The 23,001-nt window shown below is 42.1% G+C and overlaps 1 protein-coding gene across 4 annotated transcripts; it reads right to left on the minus strand.

The window, feature by feature from the left end:
• Positions 1 to 2,761: 2,761 nt before the first annotated feature.
• Positions 2,762 to 15,692, minus strand: zgc:153867 (uncharacterized protein LOC337226 homolog). 4 transcript variants are annotated; one of them, XM_055931019.1, is made up of 6 exons: positions 15,174 to 15,692; positions 12,835 to 12,862; positions 6,250 to 6,399; positions 5,832 to 6,005; positions 5,429 to 5,506; positions 2,762 to 3,409 (listed from the first exon to the last, which is right to left on the minus strand). In XM_055931019.1, exons 1-6 carry the CDS (start codon positions 15,354 to 15,356, stop codon positions 3,381 to 3,383), a joined length of 642 nt encoding a protein of 213 aa, XP_055786994.1. In that variant the 5' UTR covers positions 15,357 to 15,692; the 3' UTR covers positions 2,762 to 3,380. The 4 variants fall into 4 exon arrangements, with proteins under 4 accessions (XP_055786994.1, XP_055786998.1, XP_055786995.1 ...); XM_055931023.1 differs by lacking the exon at positions 12,835 to 12,862 and adding an exon at positions 13,086 to 13,113 and having other exon boundaries at positions 6,256 to 6,399; positions 15,174 to 15,688; XM_055931020.1 differs by having other exon boundaries at positions 6,256 to 6,399; positions 15,174 to 15,687.
• Between the last annotated feature and the right edge of the window lie 7,309 nt (positions 15,693 to 23,001).

A 23,001-nucleotide genomic window follows, 5' to 3' on the forward strand; every position in this document is an offset into this window, starting at 1 on the left:
CACTGCTGTTCACGTCACTATTCTTCCATGTCTGGTTTGGATACCGGGGATGACATTCACCAGCAACTGTAAATGGACTGGAGACTGTGTTGTAGCCTACTGTGTTAACAGGATACATAAACAGCACATATATGCACAAACACACACAAACTGATTTGACATTCATTTGGAGCGACTGCTTGGTGCTTGAACTGTCTGTGTGGAATTGGAAATGTGACCTGTGAGATAGGTGGCTGTGTGCGGTTGTGTGTGTGAGAGAGAGAGAGAGAGAGAGGATTGGGATCGAACTCCCAACGGCTGGCCACTGCCTCAGACCAACCTTTCCTCCATGGATTTCCAATATGTCTAGTTAAGACACAGCCTTACAATGAAACATTAATACATTGACTTGTGTTGTAGATAATACACCCTGCTCTACAAAATCCACCCAATATCTTATTTTTAAAATTGCAAGGATATCTATCTTGACAGAACTAAACAGACGTGAAGTGTAACATTGGTTTAAAAGCATCAGGTATTTAAGGCATGTGGATTTGAAGCTCTATGAAGCTCTATTATGTCATCCTTATGACCTGTAACAACACGTATTAGCTGTCACAACAAACCACGTGTAACCTTCGGTAAATCTAGGATGTTATTTAAATGCTTCCTAAATAATTATGATAAGGATGAATAAGCTACATCACTCTCCACACATGTATGGAGAGCCTGGTAAATCAAAACATGTCAATACATTATATTTGAGGTGATCTTGATTTCTGTTTCTGTGCTTAACGTGTCATGTAAAACGCATGATTAGTTAGAGTTGAAATGTACACCATTAGAAGCAGATTATCGAACTGGCTTTTTTTTTTTTTAATCAATAGTCAGTCCCATGCCTCTGTCACTTTCTCAGAGAATAAATCAATATGTAAACCTGGTAATGACGGGAAATGAACATATACATGAATTATATGCATGGAGATTTTACCTCAAACTGTCATTGTTACTCTCTAACTGATTTAACTGTGTATATTTAGCCTATGCTTTTATCCAAAGCGATTTACAGTCATGGGTTGCGGCAATAGGAACCAGACCCTATGACCCTGGTGGTGCAAGAGCTGTGCTCTGCCGATTGAGTCCGAAAATCTGAACGTGGCTGAATGATAAATCTTCATCTTAATTTTCAATAATCATCCTAGTTTAGCTATAACTATTATTAGCATTGAGACAGCCTCGCAAGCAGCCTGATCTCACAAGTTCACATACATGTTCGACACACAGTGGTATTCAGTCTGGTAATTACTAGGCTATTTGAGACATTTATCTCTGGGATTCTCCAGTGATGTCTCCTACTTAGACAGATAAACGTTTTTTCCCCAGTATTTTCAAATGTGAGGTTGAACTAATTTATGCTTGTATGTAATCTTTGCCCTCTCCTTTTTATTGCAATTTCACTGTTGAAATATTTAGTCATCCAGAGGGCGATGTCTCCTCCTCCTTGATTGGTTCTTGAATACTACAGTACCTGTAGTATTGGCAGAGAGCAGAGGGAAACCTTTAATTAAAGGAGAGAGTTAATGGCCTCCTGGATTTAAAGGGCTTTGGTGAATCTGTTGCCTGTGGGAGCGAGTGGGGTGGATCTTTGCGTGTGTGAGAGGGAGAGTGTGCATGTGTGCGTGAGAAAAATACAGAAAGCAAAAGTGTGTGTGTGCTCAGCCCCCTTGCTTGCTCTCTCCAGTAGTCCTGGCAGATAGATTCCAGTGTAAAATTAATTGGTGGAGATGTTTTGAGGCAGGTTGCAGGCCATTAGAGGTTCCCCTGTCGAATGCAGAGCCACGAGGATCACACGCTCACAAATTGCAGGTTTAAAATAATCAATACACTTCACTTACATCCAACACAAACACAGGCCTGTGCACGTACGCTCAGTAATTAGTGGACAACCTATTCACCACTGTGCTATGATACCTTATCTTTTGCACGCACACACACCGATAGATCTCTTGGTACCTAATGAGAGGAAATAGTTGACTGGTTGTGAGGGGAATAAGGAAAAGGTCAGGAAGCCAGAGAGGAATCGGTCTTGGCACACTAAGCAACATAACATACAGGATTCTACTGGGAATGTTCCAGAACACTGTCATACAGTTTCATGTTCCAATCCAGAACACTGTCATACAGGATCACACACTGATCAATTAAACTGTAGTACAATCTCAACACAATAATTATCTTTTTAAAATTCAGTCAGCGCCGAGGAAAGTTGAGATTGAAGTGGTTGTAAAAGAAAAGCTCTCTTAAGAGTGTTAGAACAATTATATTACACTGGTTACAAGAGAACGTCGTAACTATAGAAACATGTTATATGAAGTGAAAACTATTCCCATTGATTTAGAGCATGCCTTTTCCAACAGTGCAAACTCATTATGCCAATATTTAATAAAAAGCAGACTGTTAGAATTGTAGTCATTCAATTAGTTTTGGTTTCATTGTGGGTTTATGGTTACCGCCTAACCTGTCATTCACAAAACATACAATAGACGTTGCTTGGATGTGCCGAGTACAATGGTCTTTTTGCAACAGACACAGCACTGCCCTCTTGTGCCCACTTAATAGATTGCAACACATTTTTGAGCACTAATTAAAAGAAAAAATTTGTCAGGTAAACAAAATTATTAAAAAAGTATTTTACAATAAACACTCATAGGTGTATTATGTTCACCCTGTCAAATCACGTTCTCACAATTTTAATTTGTTAGAAAAAAAACGAAGAATAAAATGTTTTCAGAAAAGCATTTTTTTTATTGGAACGCTGCAACAAATAAATGGAAGAAAAAATAAAAAAAAATCCACTGAACCACTCATGGATTTCTATGTCGTCATGATTGTATGGCTTCTTATACATATTGGTTAACTAACTGCATAGCTCTGGCAGCGATAGGAAGGGAGACATTCCCAGCTAAAGCAAGTCTTCATTAGCCTGGTCTCAGATCTTTTTGTGCAGTCTTGACAACTCCATTGCTGTCACTGTCATACCATTGACAGAGTTGGCAACAGGCAAGACAGCGCAAACAGTTGGTATGAAGTGCTCTCTCTCGGAATGTTATTGCTGGTCACGCCAGCAGCACACAAGCTTCTAATTACATGCAAGTTGGTCTTATTCTTAATTCAATGGACCAGGCTGACGCATTAAAACAATTTTAAAAAAGCTTGGGTCACTAATGGTCTTAACTTGGGAATGTAAAGGCACTTTCGAAAAAAAAAAGAAACGTGAAGATATAATAAGATTGCACAGGAAGCGGGCAGGACTGGAAACTAGTTGCAAAAAGGAGGGGAAATGTGTCACAGACATAAACAGGGTGAAAACGAAGAATAGGAAGGAATGTTCTTCCCGATCTTCAACCGCTCATGACCATCCGGACGAGTTCTGTGATGTAAAGAAAGAGGAAGAGAGAGAAAAAACAACATTAGAATCCCCATTCACAGCTAATTGGGGGAAATCCACTCCAAATGCAGCAACAATGTTGGTTGTTTTGAAAATGAACCCTTCGACCTCAACATTGTTGAGGGATGCTGTTGTAGGAGGTACATCCTTTGTTTCTCTACGTCCATGAGTAGAGGAAAGTGGGGGCGAGGGAGGAGGACAGAGGTTAAGAGATCATCTCTACAGTATCTCCTACTCAGCCAAAGTGGACGGATTTGGCCAGGATGACTGTTCTAGGATCCAAGAGACCGTTAAAGAAGAGAAACCATCTTTGTTTTCTCTATGAGGCACGGATCAGGGGGGGAAGAGAGAGATTGGGGGGGGGTCTACAGAGATCACAATAGCACTCAGCTATAATCAGTGTCCACAAGGAGAGAAGATATCGCCAGCAAAAAATAGCAAATTCACTGCAATTCTGGGGTTAGTAAAAGGGAGGAGTGACTGGTCTGTTGAGTCAGAGTTGGGGGAATATATAAGATATGCTCACATTGATTCAAATGGTCAATTTAGTGTTAATTCTCATGTAGGGGCTTCCACAGAGAGACTTCCAAAGCAAACTGCCTATTTGTGGCAGCATGGAATTCATGTGATGAGAGGCCCAAATGAGAAAATTGCATTGTGGGTAATAACCTGCTGCAAAAGGTGCTCAATTACATTATCCAGCCCAGCTCCGAACACAACATGGAGTACAACAACCACTCCTGCTAGAGTGCTCTGCATGTATAAACTACCCCTCTATAGGGTGAATATCAATTGTATTTCCTCTCTCCTCTTCTCCTTCTCAAAACGCATTGAAGGAAAAGGTCAGAGGAAGCGAGGAATACAAATGAGATTCCACTAATTCTTCAGACAGAGGGGATATCCAGACATGCAGAGGGGCCTGCTGTAGCAGCCAGGCTCAGGGTAGGAGAGAGAGACAGGGGGCAGCAGGAGAGAACAGGGAGTCTACCAACGAGTCAAAACCTCCAGTCCAAACTGCCCTACAACAGGGCTCTCTCTCACCAGGCTATCCCACTGCAAGATGTACAATGGGTTTACAAGGCAAATAACAGCTTTTGTGTGTATGTTTTGCAGGGATGCCTAAAGCAGGAGAGCCTGAGAAGAAGCCCGTTGTTCAAGTAGGCTCTACAGTATACCCTCTGCTGCCCTGCTCATACCGGCGCTCAGCCAGACATGATGGTACGCACAAACGCTGTGGAGGAAGAACAGTTACACAGCATGTTACCAATTCGGTTTGTATTCACAATCTGGTTCTCCCATCACCATGAACAGTTACTGTATACAAAACGTTGCAGAGCTACATCATTGTGCAGTGACACGGGAGATTGTAATCGCTGGTACTTTCACCGCCTCCGTCCAGTTCTTTAGCCAACTGCTTCAACGGTAAAGTTATAGAAAAACAAACTTGTCCACTTATTCAGCCATCGACATTGGCACTTGTCATTTAGCAGATGCTCTTATCCAGAGCGACTTAAGAGGAATTAGGGTTAAGTGCCTTGCTCAAGGGCAGAGATTCTTCACCTAGTCGGCTCAGGGATTTGAACCAGCGACCTTTCGGTTACCGTCCCAATGCTCTTAACCTAAAGGCTACCTGCAAGATTGCGCTATCAATATTGATCCCCGCATAAACAAACCTTTGCACCAAAACATCCATATCTTCATGTTGTACACACTGTAGCTCAGAAGTCCTCCCCCGCCACAACTTCTGCACTTTACCTCTCTCCACACAGCAAGGAAACATGCACGGTCATCATTGCATAACCAGGGTGTTGTGGTTAGAAGTAGAAGTCGTGGAAGGTCGGTGGGGTACTTACAACACATTATTAACCTAATCAGACCCAAAAACACATCAGTGTCTCCTCCATCTCTAATTCTCCGTTTCCCCTCCCTCCCTCCCTCATTCTCCGTTTCCCCTCCCTCCCTCCATCTTTCATTCTCCGTTTCCCCCTCCCTCCCGCTCACCTTCATAGTTAATACAGCCATTAGCGTCCTCGTGTCCGGCAAGAAGCGTCTCTACCTCCTCCTCCGTCATCTTCTCCCCTGAAGGACAGACAAACTCATATATTAGTAAAGTAATAGCTACACTGTTATGTTCAAAAGTTGTGTGTTCTCATTGGTGTTGAACTTAAAAAGAAAACACTTTAAAAATCGGTAATCTTCTGAAATCTGATGTTTGTGCTTTGACTAAAAAAATTAATTGTCACATTACAGAGATTATCTTTGCGACATTTGGGATTTATATTTTCTGAGTCAACTTCCAAATTAGATGACCTTTTGCTCAGGGATTTGCATTCTGCATTAAATACATGAAATGTCTTTCCTCAGATGTGGATGAGAGTAAAAGAATGGCGCTCCAGTAACCCACCTAGTGTGGTGAGGACGTGACGCAGCTCTGCCCCCATTACGGTGCCGTTGCCCTCCTTATCAAAGACGCGCAGTCCCTCAACGAAATCCTCAAAGGAGCCCTGGTCTTTATTCTTAGCGATGGCCTGCAGCATGGGCAGGAACTGCTCAAAGTCAAGCATCTTGTGGTTCATCTCTGAAGTAGAAATGGAGGAAATTAATGAATTGATGATATGAATGAACACAGGGGTCTAAACATTATAACCCTTTCAGCACAAGTGATCGCTAGGTCAAAGGCGGTTAGATCATTTTTGCATCAGATAACGCCTTCGCTTGTGAAAACTCAAAGAACCCTGGTCCAAACTAGTTCTGGTAGAGAGATATGTTTAGGGCACAGAATGAAATAGAACACTAGTATACAGTATTCTATTGTATCTCACCCTCACCCTCAGCCTTGGGGTTGCCCAGGACCTTGAGGACCTCTGCATTGACGGGGTTCTGGCCCAACGCCCGCATGACGTCGCCGCACTGACTGTAACTGATCTTCCCATCGCCGGTTCTGTCGAAGAGGAGGAAAGCCTCCTTAAACTCTAGAGGGTGGGAGGGAGATAATGGTTGAGTGTGAGGAGAGAATGATTGGGTGCGGGAGAGGGATGTTAAATGGTTAGGAGATGGAAAAAAAGAAATTCAAGACGGGAAGATGGTGAACAAGTTGGAAATGCAAGAGAGGTTGGATAAGTAAGACAGGCCAGAGAAAGACACCAATCAATATGATAACAACTGATAATGTGTGTATTACTTCAGGTAGTTTTTGCTAGAATAACAGGTTAGTGAACTTGGCATTGTTTAACATCAGCTTATTCCATTAATGAACGAATCATGGTCTCCCTTCACCTGACCAGCGGGATCAACACGGTGGCACGTAGGAAAGTAAAATGAGAGAGCACCAACTACAGTGGAGTGGGTAGCCTAAAGCCCAATTCAAACAAAGAGCTTTCTTTTTTTAAAGCGAGTGAACGAGTGTGCTCACACTGGAAATAGAACGCATATGAGTTAATGAGAGAAAATATATGGACCGCAAGCGTCAACTTAGAAAGCAAATCTGTTTAATAAGAAGATAAATTGTGTGGGTCGTGTGCAGAATAGGAATTGTTATGATCTTCCCTATGCTAAGTAGACTAAAGATGTAGTTTAAAATGTATTTGCCTGCAAGCTAAGGTTTATCAGTCAAATAGGCTACATTGTTTTTTTAAATGCAGCTTTGTGCTGTGTGTCACAGGCTTATAGCCTAAGCAAAACTCGAGGACTCCGATTTCAAGAGAGAATAACATCACTGTTTGTAGAAGAATGAGACTTGGTTGTTTACAACTCAGGTTAATTAGCTACAACATCCTTGTGATGTTGTGCTATGGGTTTTCAACCTCTGACATATTGTGGATTCAGAGCCATCTATCTAATAGAACTCAAATGGTTTTCTTTAATGGAAGCGTCTCTAATGTCAAACATGTAAAGTGTGGTGTACCGCAGGGCAGCTCTCTAGACCCTCTACTCTTTTCTATTTTTACCAATGACCTGCCACTGGCATTAAACAAAGCATGCGTGTCCATGTTTGTTTTATTCACTGCTTTAGCACACTCCGCCAACCCGGATGTCCTAGCCGTGTCTGAATCCTGGCTTAGGAAGGCCACCAAAAATCCTGAAATTTCCATCCTTACCTATAACATTTTCCGACAAGATAGAAATGCCAAAGCGGGCGAAGTTCCAATCTACTGCAGAGATAGCCTGCAGAGTTCTGTCATACTATCCAGGTCTGTGCCCGAACAATTCGAGCTTCTACTTTTATAAATCCACCTTTCTAGAAACAAGTCTCCCACCGTTGCCACATGTCTCTCACCGTTGCCACCCCCTTCAGCCCCCAGCTGTGCCCTGGACACCATATGTGAAGATCGATGGGGGACAATCAATTCAGAGTTCGTACTGTTAGGTGACCTAAACTGGGACATGCCTAACACCCTGGCCATCCTACAATCTAAGCTAATGCCCTCAATCTCACACAAATGATCAAGGAACCTACAAGGTACAACCCTAAATCCGTAACCATGTGCACCCTCTTAAATATCCTCCTGACCAACTTGCCCTCTAAATACACCTCTGCTGTCTTCAACCAGGATCTCAAAGATTATTGCCTCATGTCCTGCATGCGTAATGGGTCGCGGGCAAACGACCACCCCTCATCACTGTCAAACGCTCCCTAAAACACTTCAATGAGCAGGCCTTTCTAATCGACCTGGCCCGGGTATCCTGGAAGGATATTGATCTCATCCCGTCAGAAGAGGATGCCTGGTTGCTCTTTAAAAGTGCTTTCCTCACCATCTTAAAAAAGCATGCCCCGTTCAAAAAATGTGGAACTAAGAACAGATATAGCTCTTGGTTCATCCCAGACTTGACTGCCCTTGAACAGCACAAAAACATCCTGTGGTGTTCTGCATTAGCATCGAATAGCCCCCGCGATATGTAACTTTTCAGGGAAGTCAGAAACCAATATACTCAGTCAGTTAGAAAAGCTAAGTCTAGCTTTATAATACAGAAATCCTATAGCACTAATTCCAAAAAGTTTTGGGACACTAAAGTCCATGGGAATAAGAGCACCTCCTCCCAGCTGACCACTGCACTGAGGATAGGACACATTGTCACCACCAATAAATCTACGATAATCGATAATTTCAACAAGCATTTTTCTATGGCTGGCCATTTTTTCCACCTGGCTACCCATACCCCGGCCAACATCTCAGCACCCCCTGCAGCAACTTGCCCAAGCCCCCTCCCCACTTCTCCTTCACCCAAATCCAGAAAGCTGATGTTCTAAAAGAGATGTAAAATCTGGATCCCTACAAATCAGCTGGGCTAGACAATCTGTACCCTCTCTTTCTAAAATTACCCACCGCAATTGTTGCAACCCCTATTACTAGCCTATTCAACCTCTCTTTCGTATCGTCTGAGATCCCCAAAGATTGGAAAGCTGCCACGGTCATCCCCCTCTTCAAAGTGGGAGACACTCTAGACCCAAATTGTTATAGACCTATATCCATCCTGCCCTTCCAAAATCTCCAAAAGCCAAGTTAAACAGATCACCGACCATTTCGAATCCCACCGTACCTTCTCCACTATGCAATCTGGTTTCCGAGCTGGTCATGGGTGCACCTCAGCCACGCTCAAGGTCCTAAACAATATCATAACCGCCATCGATAAAAGACAGTACTGTGCAGCAGTCTTCATCGACCTGGCCAAGGCTTTCGACTGTCAATCACCACATTCTTATCGGCAGACTCAACAGCCTTGGCTTCTCAAATGACTGCCTCGCCTGGTTCACCAACTACTTCTCTGACAGAGTTCAGTGTGTCAAATCGGAGGGCCTGTTGTCCGGACCTCTGGCAGTCTCTATGGGGGTGCCACAGGGTTTAATTCTCGGGCCGACTCTCTTCACTGTATACATCAATGATGTTGCTCTTGCTGCTGGTGAGTCTCTGATCCACCTCTATGCAGACGACACCATTCTGTATACATCTGGCCCTTCTTTGGACACTGTGCTAACAAACCTCCAAACGAGCTTCAATGCCACACAGCACTCCTTCCGTTGCCTCCAACTGCTCTTAAATGCAAGTAAAACTAAGTGCATGCTCTTCAACTGATTGCTGCCTGCACCCTCCCGCCAGACTAGCATCACTACTCTGGACGGTTCTGACTTAGAATATGTGGACAACTACAAATACCTAGGTGTCTGGTTAGACTCTCCTTCCAGACTCACATTAAGCATCTCCAATCCAAAATTAAATCTAGAATCGGCTTCCTATTTCGCAACAAAGCCTCCTTCACTCATGCTGCCAAACATACCCTCGTAAAACTGACCATCCTACCAATCCTCGACTTTGGCGATGTCTTTCACTAAATAGCCTCCAACACTCTACTCAGCAAACTGGATGCAGTCTATCACAGTGCCCTCTTTTTTGTCACCAAAGCCCCAAATACTACCCACCACTACGACCTATATGCTCTCGCTGGCTGGCCCTCGCTTCATACTCGTCGCCAAACCCACTGGCTCCTGGTCATCTATAAGTCTATGCGAGGTAAAGCCCCACCTTATGTCAGCTCACTGGTCACCATAGCAACACCCACCCGTAGCACGCGCTCCAGCAGGTATATTTCTCGGGTCATCCCCAAAGCCAACACTTACTATGGCCGCCTTTCCTTCCAGTTCTCTGCTGCCAATGACTGGAACAAATGGCAAAAATCACTGAAGCTGGAGTCTTATATCTCCCTCTCTATCTTTAAGCATCAACTGCCAGAGCAGCTTACCGATCACTGATATATGATATATCAGCTGATGTAAGAAGGGCTATATAAATAAAAAAAATAAAAAAAATCTAAATCTGGTAATGAATGGTGTGGCTGTTGAACAGGTTGAGGAGACTAAATTACTTGGCGTTACCTTAGATTGTAAACTGTCATGGTAAAACATATAGATTCAATGGTTGCAAAGATGGGGAGAGGTCTAGCCATAATAAAAAAGATGCTCTGCTTTTTTGACACAACACTCCAAAAAGCAAGTTCTGCAGGCTCTAGTTTTGTCTAATCTTGATTATTGTCCATCATGTGGTTCAGTGCTGCAAGGAAAGACCTAGTTAAGCTGCAGCTGACCCAGAACAGAGCGGCACGTTTTGCTCTTAATTGTAATCAGAGGCCTAATATTAATACTATGCATGCCAGCCTCTCTTGGCCAAGAGTTGAGGAGAGACTGACAGCATCACTTATTTTAATAAGAAACATGAATGTGTTAAATCCATAAATCGTTTGCATAGACAACTTATACACAGCTCTGACACACACACCCACCAGACATACCACCAGGGGTCTTTCCCCCAAATCCAGAACAAATTCAAGAAAACGTACAGTATTATATAGAGCCCTTATTGCATGGAACTTCCTTCCATCTCATATTGCTCAAATAAACAGCAAACCTGGTTTCAAAAAACAGATTAAGCAACACTTCTCCCCTATTTGACCTAGACAGTTTGTGTGTATGCATTGATATGTAGGCTACGTGTGCCTTTTTAAAAATGTATGTAGTTCTGTCCTTGTCTAATGATGTTCTGTATTATGTCATTCTGCATTATGTTTCATGTGGACCCCAGGAAGAGTAGCTGCTGCTTTTGCAACTGCTAATGGGGACCCTAATAAAATACCAAAAGCTAGCAAAGCAACAAGACTTTAGCATAGGTACGGCGGCAAATTTTGCGCCGTTGACGGGGGTCTCTCCGTGTGTTTTCGACAGAAGCCAGCTCATTTTACACGAAGGCGCATATCAGACTCTACCCTGGATAACGGGGTCTGTTGTTTAGGTTAATTGAGGCCAGCGGCGTAGATGGGGGAAGAAAACACCTGAGCAGAATGACATTACCTAAGCAAGGCTGGGGAACATTATCCAATGTAGCCACATATGAGAACGGTTCCCCTTTTAATGGCACAACACCCAGTTCACTAAGGGAATTAGCCTAGTCCGCATCCACATTAACAAGTAATGACAAACAAGTCAAACTAAACAGCCACAAGAGGCTCACCTGCTACAGCCTACACTAACTACCATGAGCTTTGTAAATGTGCCTAATTAGGCTAACACCGTAGACTCAAATATCAACAAGGGGGGGAAAAAATCTGATATGAATTCCTATGTAACCAACACTTGAGTCTTCGCACAGGTAAGTTCTCAGATGTCGTAATCTCTTTTGTGCATTTACTTCCATCTGAATATTTGATGACCTTAAATAGGTCTGCGTAATATAAGGTCGGGAGATGTTATCTAAGCCTTCCAAGGAGGCATGCAGGTTTCTACTGAGTGTTAGTGTAGGGCACAGAAAACACTAAATCCATAGCAGACAGTGCAGAAGCAATGACAATGCCAAAGCATCTCAACCATAGGTTATTGAGATCAGTCTATTTGGTTTCAATTTTTTTTTTTACTATTCAGCTGAACATTTCCTTAAAACAAACAAGTTGATTAGTAGTAGCAAAGTCTTATAAAGAAGCTGGCCGAACTAACTAGAAAGGGCCCATAAGCCACTAAAAGGCCTAGAAGGAGAAATTATGTAAGCGCTTGGTGGCGGTCTCTCGGTTCTAGGACCACTTATCAGACTAGGGGCCAATTCCTGTTCAATTCTGTGAAATCAGGAAGTAAACTGAAAATGATGTATATTTAAATTAAGTGTCCATATACTTCCCAAATTGACTGAATTGAAGTGGAATTGACCACAACCCTGGCCTGCAGAGTATGGGATATCCCTTCAGAACTACAGGCAAACACAGCACTGCTGTAATTTTTCCTGTTCTCAGGAATGTACCTCCCTCTTCCCTCATGGCCCGCTGAGTTCCATTTCCCAACACCATATTAGGTCATGGAGGAGCGAGGGACAGAGAGCTGTATTGTCAACCATGATTAAACAAGCCAGGGAGTGGAGAAGACTCATATACTAGTCTGTGTCTAACTCCAAAAAAGGAAAGGGAACACTCCAGGGGAGATGACAAGCTACTAAGATAGCATGCAAACTTTTATGGTACATGGGAACGGGACAATTGGGAATGTATGTAGTTTGATGCAAACACAGAAAGTGGAGTGATGACCTATGGTATGCAAAAGGTTTCCTGTCTATAGAAATGCACTAACAAACACACCAGGAGCCTATTACTACCTTGTATACTGGATCTGAGCTAACGAGGATGAAACTAGCTATAAAACAGACTTTCTACTGACAGTAAAAAACAGGAAACAGACATGACACAATGGGCTAAAATAACAGGTAAGACTCAGTCTGTCATAAAATAGACCAGTGACACTTTGTAACATAATATCCATGGTGTGACTGGCTATCACAGCCTTCAGCAACTGTATCAGACCAACAACATGCCTTAAACACGGTTAGATTCAGGTCCAAGACTTAGGGGCCAAATTTTAGGGTCATTCGCCAGTAACTCACCGTGTATTTGATCCAGGTTAAACTCAATCTGGAAAGAACAAGCAGTAAGGAAAGAGTGGTAACTTTGCTACTATAGGAGGAATGACAGACAAGGCATAAAGCAGATGATAGCCAGTAAAGAAAAAGTAAGACAAGCAAGAAAGAAAAATAAGTGGCATTTGTCTCTGAGTTGAGGATGGCAACATGCAAGTTGGTCAAGTTTGGGAAAATTAGCTAGCTAACTAATCTAGTTAGCAAAATGTGTAACTCACCCATAATTTGATCTTCTGAGAAGTCAGACTGTTCAAAGAAAGATAAAGTTAGCTAGCTACTATGATTTTGTAAAATCCTGTTGCGAAATATCTGTGGCTAGCTAGCTAGGCAGACAACTTTCTATCACACCCTTATCTAGGAACTAGCTAGCTAACGTTACTAGTCAGTGAGAAATACTAACATCTGGGTGACATTTGGAGACAATGGCAAATTATATTGAGATTTAGCTACTGGTATACCACTTTATATCGATAAACTAGGGTTGCTAAACTGGCGAGTAAGCGACTAACGTTAGCCAGTAAGCTAATTAGCTACGATAACGCTAACTTGCTAGTTGGTTCTGCTCAATTAAACTGGCTAACGTTAGCTAGTAAAGTTAACGAACTGTTAGCTAATTCGACATAGCTACAATTCCCGAAATAAGAATAGGATTTCGAATAGATAGCTAGTTAGTTAATACAGGTTATTGAAGAACCCACCATATCTGTGGCTGTTGGAGTGTGTCGAAGACGTCGGGAGCTGGAGGAATGTGAGGGGTCGTCAGCAAGGAAAAGCCCTACTAGTACTAGCACAGCCCCAGCAGTGTTTACTTGCTTGTCATAGCTCCTCTGTGCTGCATCTGCGCAGTGCGCATAACCATGGACAGGTGCTATGCCAGGGTAGAGTGGCCCCTGCCCTGGCCCTTTTCCATGGTAAAACCAAAGATATATATACAGTATATATATATTTCTTTTAATTGAACCTTTATTTAACTAGGGAAGTCAGTGAAGAACAAATTCTTATTTACAATGACGGCCTACCCCGGCCAAACCCGGACGACGCTGGGTCAATTGTGCGCCGCCCTATGGGACTCCCAATCACAGCCGGATGTGATACAGCCTGGATTCGAACCAGGGACTGTAGTGATGGCTTCCACTGAGATGCAGTAATTTAGACTGCTGCGCCACTCAGGAGCATTATTAGATATATAACTAGATCTTCTAATTTCCTCTTTTATCCGTGGTAAAACATTTTTAAACTGTCATAGGCCTAGCTACATTATACTGTGAATGTATGTTTCATTTTGGCCTGTTCTAGAAATGGTGTTGGATTCCTTAGGTTCTGAGACTAGCTCATTGACTAGGCCACAACCTGTCTAGTCCTCTGATCAATGAGGACAAAGTGCCAAGGAGTGTTTACAGTCTATGGGTATATTGACCCCTTTATAAACTCTCGTCACACAGACATGCAGCAGACCACTAATTCTATTGCAAAGTAACACACAAAGCATTGATGAGAGCAAAGCTATGGATGTTTCATAACAGAGTGACAGGCCTAATGTGGATGAAACACAAATATGTCTTTTTTACATTTTACATTTCTAACCAAACATTTTTATAAAGGAAAGAAAACGAGTTTATTTCATTTCCCTTCACTAACCTTCCCCCCCAGGATATGAATATGTAAATGTTTGCTGCGGAAGGCTCAAGGTTATAGCAGAGTATCTCCTGGAGAGAAATAAGCACACTCCCTCCCAGAGGAGGTCAGTCACAGACAGCTTCTATAGCAGTGCCCTAGTTCTCAACTCATCTTTATCCCAGAATGATACTGGTAGTTTGGTTCCTACTAGTCTCTCATAAAACAATAGGAAGATTATTTGGAAGAGGATTTGTGGAGTCATCATGCTATTGACGAAACATAATTTGAGATGCTTTGAGCCTCGAACATTTCCCAGGACAAAACAATAGTAGTAAACTGCATATTTCAAAATGGATTGAATGCTTGCATCTCAAGAAACAGCCTATCGCTCTGCCTACTTTCCAGTCTATTATGACATAGGAGCATTGGGCTATTTTCAGCATGCCCTATTAGTCATAGTAGTTATTCAGCACTGTATCGATACATTTTGTAAAAAGACTTCCACTGATCTAGATTTTAGGAATGCGATCCACATTAGCTCTGTCATTGCTGTGCACAGACACACACACACACACACATCACACACACACAACACACACACACACACACACACACACACACACACACACACACACACACACACACACACACACAAAGAGTTGGGTGCTGTGGGAGGCACCTCCACTCACCTCCATGGTGCTGGGGTCAAATGGAGAATCAGAGGGTCGGAGCATCCTGGGTTTCTGTTCTGGAGCTGACCTTGGCTGGGCAGGGTTAGCTGAGGGGAGGCAAGGGAAAGGAGGCCCTAGTCTGGGCTGCTGGGCCACAGGCGATGGAGTCTTCTTAATAGATGGTTCTCTTTTAGGGGCCATTTCTGGAGTTCGTAACAGTACTTCTGTCGCCCTCACACTCTGTTCCCTGTACTGGTTACTAATGTGGTTGCTGAGAGGAGTAGAGGCAGAAAAAGAGAAAGTGTGTCAGATGTGTACGGGAGCGAAAGAGAGAGAGAGAGAGGAAAAGAGGGAGGGAGAGATGGCGAGAGAGCTAGAGAGAGAGAAATGGAGAGGGAAGTCTATAAATAGAGGGAGATAGTGGAGAGAGATAGTGGAGAGAGAGGGATATATTTAGAGAGAGGGAGTGAGAGACGGATAGAGAAGAGAGAGAGATAAAGAGGCCGAGAGAGAGGGATGAGTATAGTTGCCTGGGGGACAGGCAGGTGGATCAGGCAGAGAGAGGTGGTTGTATAGAAGAGAAGAGCATGTAAGTGACGTTGAGATTGAGCCGCGTAGGAGTGGAGAGTCGAATGAGGAGGGGGCGCAGCTATAGAGAGAAAGCACACATTTTATATGGGTCAGAAAGGCAGGTGGGTGAGTCAGTGAGTATGCTTGTTTGTGTAAGTGAGCTCAGTATTCATGTATTATTATACACATCATCACCTATACACCTGCCACTAATTATACTGTGAAGTGGTTTGGGTGTGTGTGTCGTGTCTATTTGTGTAACAATAAGACTTGATACAGCCAGTAAAGCTAAAAATATAATGTTCTATTTTGGAATCTGGAATAATAAACATTCTCTTTTATCCCCAGATATTTCCTTCCTTCCTTCCTTCCTTCCTTCCTTCCTTCCTTCCTTCCTTCCTTCCTTCCTTCCTTCCTTCCTTCCTTCCTTCCTTCCTTCCTTCCTTCCTTCCTTCCTGTGGTGATTTTAGAATCAGATCTGCCATGCACAGAAACTGAGGACACTCAATTAAATTTCAATGTAAATTTGCTTCATTGGCATGACATGTTATGCACATTTCTCGCTCTGTGTTTCCTAGTGTGTGTTTCTCTCTCTCTATTTCTGTCTCTCTCACTCTCTCTCTGTTTCTGTATCTCTCTCTCGCTGTCTCTTTGTCAATTCAATTAAATTTCAATTCAATTTCAATTCTCTCTCTCTCTCTGTTTCTGTGACTCTCTCTGTTTCTGTGACTCTCTCTCTGTTTCTGTGACTCTCTCTCTGTTTCTGTGACTCTCTCTGTTTCTGTGACTCTCTCTGCTTCTGTGTATCTCTCTCTGTTTCTCTCTCTCTGTTTCTATGTATCTCTCTCTGTTTCTGTGACTCTCTCTCTGCTTCTGTAACTCTCTCTTCTCCTGTGTATCTCTCACTCTGTTTCTGTGACTCTCTGTTTCTGTGACTCTCTCTGCTTCTGTGTATCTCTCTCTGCTTCTGTGACTTTTTCTCTCTCTCTGTTTCTGTCTCTCTGTTTCTCTCTCTTTCTGTTTCTGTCTCTCTCTCTCTCTCTCTCTCTGCTTCTGTGTATTTCTCTCTGTTTCTCTCTCTGTGTTTCTCTCTCTCTCTCTCTCTCTCTCTCTCTCTCTCTCTCTCTCTCTCTCTCTCTCTCTCTCTCTGTTTCTGTCTCTCTCTGTTTCAATTCAATTCAATTTGCTTTATTGGCATGACGTAACAATGTATATATTGCCAAAGCTTATTTTGGATATTTACAATATAAAAATAAAAATGAGAATCAAAATTGTCAATGGGACAACAGTAACAACAATAACTAAGTGTCAAAATAACCATACGTTCAACAATAACAATAAGCATACAGTAGAGTACATGTGCAGGTTGATTAGTTTGTCAGACACTGTCCCTCAAATTATGGCAGGCAGCAATGTAGTGCGCTGCCAACCCACAGCTCTCTGCGTCCTCCCCCAACAGGACTGGTAGCCTACTCTCATCAGAGAGGTCTTTGAAACCTTGAATAAGGGTTTCAAATTTGGGGAAATGACACTCTCTAATTGTTGTATATCTTTGACATTTTGCAGCTCCGTCTGGTTGCACAGCCTTTCCTCTACAGGGAGCCAGGTTTTCCTGTGTCTACCCTTCTCAATTTCAAGGCTGTGCTCACTGAGCCTGTACTTTGTCAAGGTTTTTTAAGGTTTTGATCAGTAACCATGGTCAAATATTTAGCCACAGTGTACTGTCAATTTAGGGCCAGATAGCACTGCATTTTGCTTTGTGTTTTTGCTTGTGCTTCCCTATAAACAATATAGTTTTGTTTTGACTGTGTTGTAATTAGGTTTATTCTGATTGATTGGATGTTCTGGTCCTGAGGCTTCAGTGTGTTAGTAGAACAGGTTTGTGAACTCAGCCCCAGGACCAGCTGGATGAGGGGACTCTTTTCTTTGCTCAGCTCTTGGCATTGCAGGGCTTGGTAGTGATATGATATCACTGTATTTTTAGATGTTTCCAAAACTTAATTGCTATTTTTTGAGTTTTTATTATAAGTGGATATTGGCCTAATTCTGCCCTGCATGCATTGTTTGTAGTTTTCCTCTGGACATGTAGGAGAATCTTACAGAACTCTGCATGCAGGGTTTCAATGGGGTGTTTGTCCCATTTGATGAAATCTTGTTTTGCAAGTGGACCCCACACCTCGCTGTCATAAAGTGCAAATGGTTCAATTACATATTAAATTAGTTTTAGCCAAATTTTAATCGGTATTTCAATTTGAATTTGCTTTTTAATGGCGTAGAATGCCCTGCGTGCTTTCTCCCTCAGTTCATTCACTGCCTCATTAAGGTGTCCAACTTATTTTTAAACCTAAGTAATTGTAGTGTGTGCAGTACTCTATATATTTTGTACCAATTGAGAACTTTGGTCTAATTCCCTGAGATCTGGATCTTCTCTGGAAAATCATTATTTTAGTATTTTTGGGGTTTACTGCCAGGGCCCAGGTCTGGCAGTACTGCTCTAGCAGGTCCAGGCTCTGTTGTAGGCCATGTGCTGTGGGTGACAGCAGGCATAGGTCATCTGCGAAGAGTAGGCATTTAACCTCTGAATTGTGGAGACTAACACCAGGGGCTGAGGATTTTTCTAGAATAGTGGCCAATTCGTTGATGTAAATATTGAAGAGTGCAGGGCTCAGATTGCAACCCTGGCGAAGGCCCCGCCCCTGGTTAAAGAATTCTGTTATTTTCTTGACAATTTTAATGCTGCACGTATTGCCAGTATACATTGATTTAATTATGTCATATGTTTTACCCCCACTTTCAATAACTTTGTAGAACAGTCCTGTACGCCAAATAGAATCAAATGCTTTTTGGAAGTCGATAAAGCAAGCGTATATTTTGGTATTTTGGTATTGTCTCTCTGTTTCTGTGTCTCTTTCTCTGTTTCTGTGTGTGTCCCTCTCTCTCTATTTCACTCTGTTTGTGTCTCTTTCTCTCTCTCTCTCTCTGTTTCTGTGACTCTCTCTCTGTTTCTGTGACTTGCTCTCTGTTTCTGTGACTTGCTCTCTGCTTCTGTGTATCTCTCTCTGTTTCTTTCTCTCGCTCTCTGTTTCTGTGACTCTCTCTGCTTCTGTGTATCTCTGTTTCTGTCTCTTTCTCTCTCTGTGTTTCTGTGTCTCTCTCTCTCTGTTTCTGTGGCTCGCTCTCTTTTTCTGTCTCCCTCTCTCCATTTCTATGTATCTCTCTGTCTGTTTCTCTCTCTCTCTCTCTCTGCTTCTGTGTATCTCTCTCTCTGTTTCTGTAGCCTGCTCTCTCTCTCTCTCTCTCTCTCTCTCTCTCTCTCTCTCTCTCTCTCTCTGTGTTTCTGTGTGTGTCTCTCTCTCTGTCTCTTTCTCAATAGCAAGGCTATGCTCACTGAGTCTGTATAATAGTCAAAGCTTTCCTTAAGTTTGGGTCAGTCACAATGGTCAGGTATTCTGCCACTGTGCACTCTATGTTTAGGGCCAAATAGCATTCTAGCTTGCTCTGTCAAGTAATTATCTTTTTGTTTTCTCATGATTTAGTTGGGTCTAATTGTGTTGCTGTCCTGGGGCTCTGTGGGGTCTGTGTGTGGTTGTGAACAGAACCCCAGGACCAGCTTGCTTAGGGGAGTCTTCTCCAGGGTTATCTCTCTGTAGGGGATGGCTTGTTATGGAAAGTTTGGGAATCACTTCCTTTAACTTCTTATGGCTGAGATCCCGTTAACGAGATTGACTTGACAACAGCCAGTGAAAGTGCAGGGCGCCAATTTCAAACAACAGAAATCTAATAATTAAAATTCCTCAAACATACATGTCTTTTACACCATTTTAAAGATAAACTTGTTGTAAATCCAGCCACAGTATCCGATTTCAAAAAGGCTTTACGACGAAAGCACACCAAACGATTATGTTAGGTCAGTACCTAGTCACAGAAAAACACAGCCATTTTTCCAGCCAAAGAGAGGAGTCACAAAAAGCAGAAATAGAGATAAAATGAATCACGAACCTTTGATGATCTTCATCAGATGACACTCATAGGACTTCATGTTACACAATACATGTATGTTTTGTTCGATAAAGTTCATATTTATATCCAAAACCTTAGTTTACATTGGCGTGTTATGTTCAGTAATGTTTTAGAGAGCCACATCAATTTACAGAAATACTCATAATAAACATTGATAAAAGATTACACATGGAACTTTAGATAAACTTCTCCTTAATGCAACCGCTGTGTCAGATTTAAAAAAAACTTTACATAAAAAGCACACCATGCTATAATCTGAGTACAGCGCTCAGAGCCCAAACAAGCCATACAGATATCCACCATGTTGTGGAGTCAACAAAGTCAGAAATAGTACTATAAATATTAATTTACCTTTGATGATCTTCATCAGAATGCACTCCAAGGAATCCCAGTTCCACAATAAATGTTTGCTTTGTTCGATAACGTCCATAATTTATGTCCAAATACCTCCTTTTTGTTCGCGCGTTTAGTTCCAAAACCCAAATTGATGACGCGCAGGTCAGACGAAAAGTCAATAATTCCATTACAGTTTGTAGAAACATGTCAAACGATGTATAGAATCAATCTTTAGGATGTTTTTAACATAAATCTTCAATAACGTTTCAACCGGAGAATTCCTTTGTCTTTAGAAATGTGATGGAACGCAGGTTGCTCTCACGGGACCTCATTATTCACAGTAGAAGCATCAAACAAGGTCCTAAAGACTGTTTACATCTAGTGGAAGCCTTATGAAGTGCAATATGACCCCAAATACACTGTATTTTGGATAGGCAAACCTACAAACCTCAGATTTCCCATTTCCTGGTTGGATTTTTTCTCAGGTTTTTGCCTGCCGTATGAGTTCTGTTATACTCACAGATATCATTCAAACAGTTTTAGAAACTTCAAAGTGTTTTCTATCCAAATCTACTAATAATATGCCTATCTTAGCTTCTGGGCCTGAGTAGCAGGCAGTTTACTCTGGGCACCATATTCATCCAAGCTACTCAATACTGCCCCCAGCCATAAGAAGTATTTTTAGCCAGATCCTAATTGGTATGTCAAGTGTTATGTTCCTTTTGATGGCATAGAAGGCCCTTCTTGCCTTGACTATCAGCTCGTTCACAGCTTTGTGGAAGTTACCTGTGGCGCTGATGTTTAGGCTGAGTTATGCATAGTTTTTTGTGTGCTCTAGGGCAATGGTGTCTAGATAGAATTTGTATTTGTAGTCCTGGCGACTGGACCTTTTTTTGGAACACTATTATTTTTGTCTTACTGAGATTTACTGTCAGGGCTCAGGTCTGACAGAATCTGTGCAGAATATCTAGATGCTGTCAGGCCCTACTTGGTTGGTGACAGAAGCACCAGATCATCAGCAAACAGTAGACATTTGACTTCAGATTCTAGTAGTTTGAGGCCGGGTGCTGCAGACTGTTCTAGTGCCCTCGCCAATTTGTTGATATATATATGTTGAAGAGGGTGGGGCTTAAGCTGCATCCCTGTCTCACCCCACGGCCCTGTGGAAAGAAATGTGTGTGTTTTTTTGCCAATTTTAACAGCACACTTGTTTGTGTACCTGGATTTTATAATGTTGTATGTTTTTCCCCCAACAATACTTTCCATCAATTTGTATAGCAGACCCTCATGGCAAATTGAGTCAAATGCTTTTTTGAAATCAACAAAGCATGAGAACTTTTTTTTAGTCAATTAGGGTGTGCAGGGTGAATACGTGGTATGTCGTACTGTAATTTGGTAAAAAGCCAATTTGACATTTTCTCAGTACATTGTTTTCACTGTGGAAATGTACGAGTCTGCTGTTAATGATACAGTAGAGGATTTTCCCAAGGTTGCTGTTGACGCATATCCCACAGTAGTTATTGGGGTAAAATTTGTCTCCACTTTTGTGGATTGGGGTGATCAGGTTCAAAATATTGGGGAAGATGCCAGAGCTAAGGATGATGTTAAAGATTTTAAGTATAGCCAATTGGAATTTGTTGTCTTTATATTTTAGCATTTCATCGACAATACCATCAACACCACAGGCCTTTTTTGGTTGGAGGGTTTGTATTTTGTCCTGTAGTTCATTCAATGTAGTTGGAGAATCCAGTGGGTTCTGGTAGTCTTTAATAGTTTTCTATTTTGATCATGTTTATGTTTTTGCATTTTTTTCTTTGTTATAAGGCCAAAAAGTTTGGAAAAGTGGTTTACCCATACATCTCCATTTTGGATAGATAACTTCATGTTGTTGTTTGTTTAGTGTTTTCCAATTCTGCCAGAAGTGGTTAAAATCTCTCTCTCTCTCTCTCTCTCTCTCTCTCTCTCTCTCTCTCTCTCTCTCTCTCTCTCTCTCTCTCTCTCTCTCTCTCTATTCTATTCTATTCTATTCTATTCTATTCAATTCAATTCAATTCGCTTTCTTGGCATGACATAACAATGTACATATTGCCAAAGCTTATTTTGGATATTTACAATATAAAGATGAGAGTCAAAATTGTCAACGGGACAACAGTAACAACAATAACCAAGGGTCAAAATAACCATGCATTCAACAATATCTCTCTCTGTTTCTGTGTCTCTCTCTCTGTGTGTTTCTGTGGCTCTCTCTCTGTTTCTGTGGCTCTCTCTCTGTTTCTGTGGCTCTCTCTCTGTACCTGTGTGTCTTTCTCTGTTTTTGTTTCTCCTATGCTTGCATGTACATGCACACACACACTTGCAACTCTCTCATACACACATGGACGCACGCACGCTCGCACACACACTCTCTCTTTTTCTCTTCTCCTCCTCTCTCTCTCTCTCTCTCTCTTTCTCTCTCACACACACATACAGGCATACTGGAGGTGTGAAAAGGCATTGTGTCAAACCAAACAGATTTTTGCCAGATTTAGATGCTCTCAAAAACAAAGTTCACCCTGTGTGGATTATTCATCCTGACAGTGGCTGGGTATTATTCCATTGGAGAAGCAGATCATATGTCAAACATGAATATGGTAATAATCAATCATTTTATGTACAGCAAGGTGTTCGGGCCACCTGTAATAATGTAATATAAATGGAACATTAAACTCTTGAAGTCTAATATTTCGAGAAATTTGAAAAAAAAGAGTATATGTTTGTAGAATTCCAATATAAATTAATTTACTAAAAGGTTATTTTATATGACACATGGAAGCACCTTATGAATTACGACCCATGGAGCTGACTGCGATCCTGCAAGTTGTGAAGGTTTTGGCGACGGCTAGTCTTACTGGGGTGCGACACCACGAAAAAGAGATTACAG

Source organism: Salvelinus fontinalis, chromosome 8 (genome assembly GCF_029448725.1).
Source record: "Salvelinus fontinalis isolate EN_2023a chromosome 8, ASM2944872v1, whole genome shotgun sequence".
Classification (NCBI taxonomy): Eukaryota; Metazoa; Chordata; class Actinopteri; order Salmoniformes; family Salmonidae; genus Salvelinus; species Salvelinus fontinalis.

What these genes read in the sequence shown, in the direction of transcription:
- zgc:153867 (XM_055931019.1), bottom strand. Translation starts at nt 15,356, where the DNA reads ATGGCCCCTAAAAGAGAACCATCTATTAAGAAGACTCCATCGCCTGTG. An exon ending in TAACCTGGATCAAATACACG is followed by an intron (nt 6,400 to 12,834) that starts GTGAGTTACTGG and finishes CCCACCCTCTAG; the next exon opens with AGTTTAAGGAGGCTTTCCTC. An exon ending in TCACGTCCTCACCACACTAG is followed by an intron (nt 5,507 to 5,831) that starts GTGGGTTACTGG and finishes TCTGTCCTTCAG; the next exon opens with GGGAGAAGATGACGGAGGAG.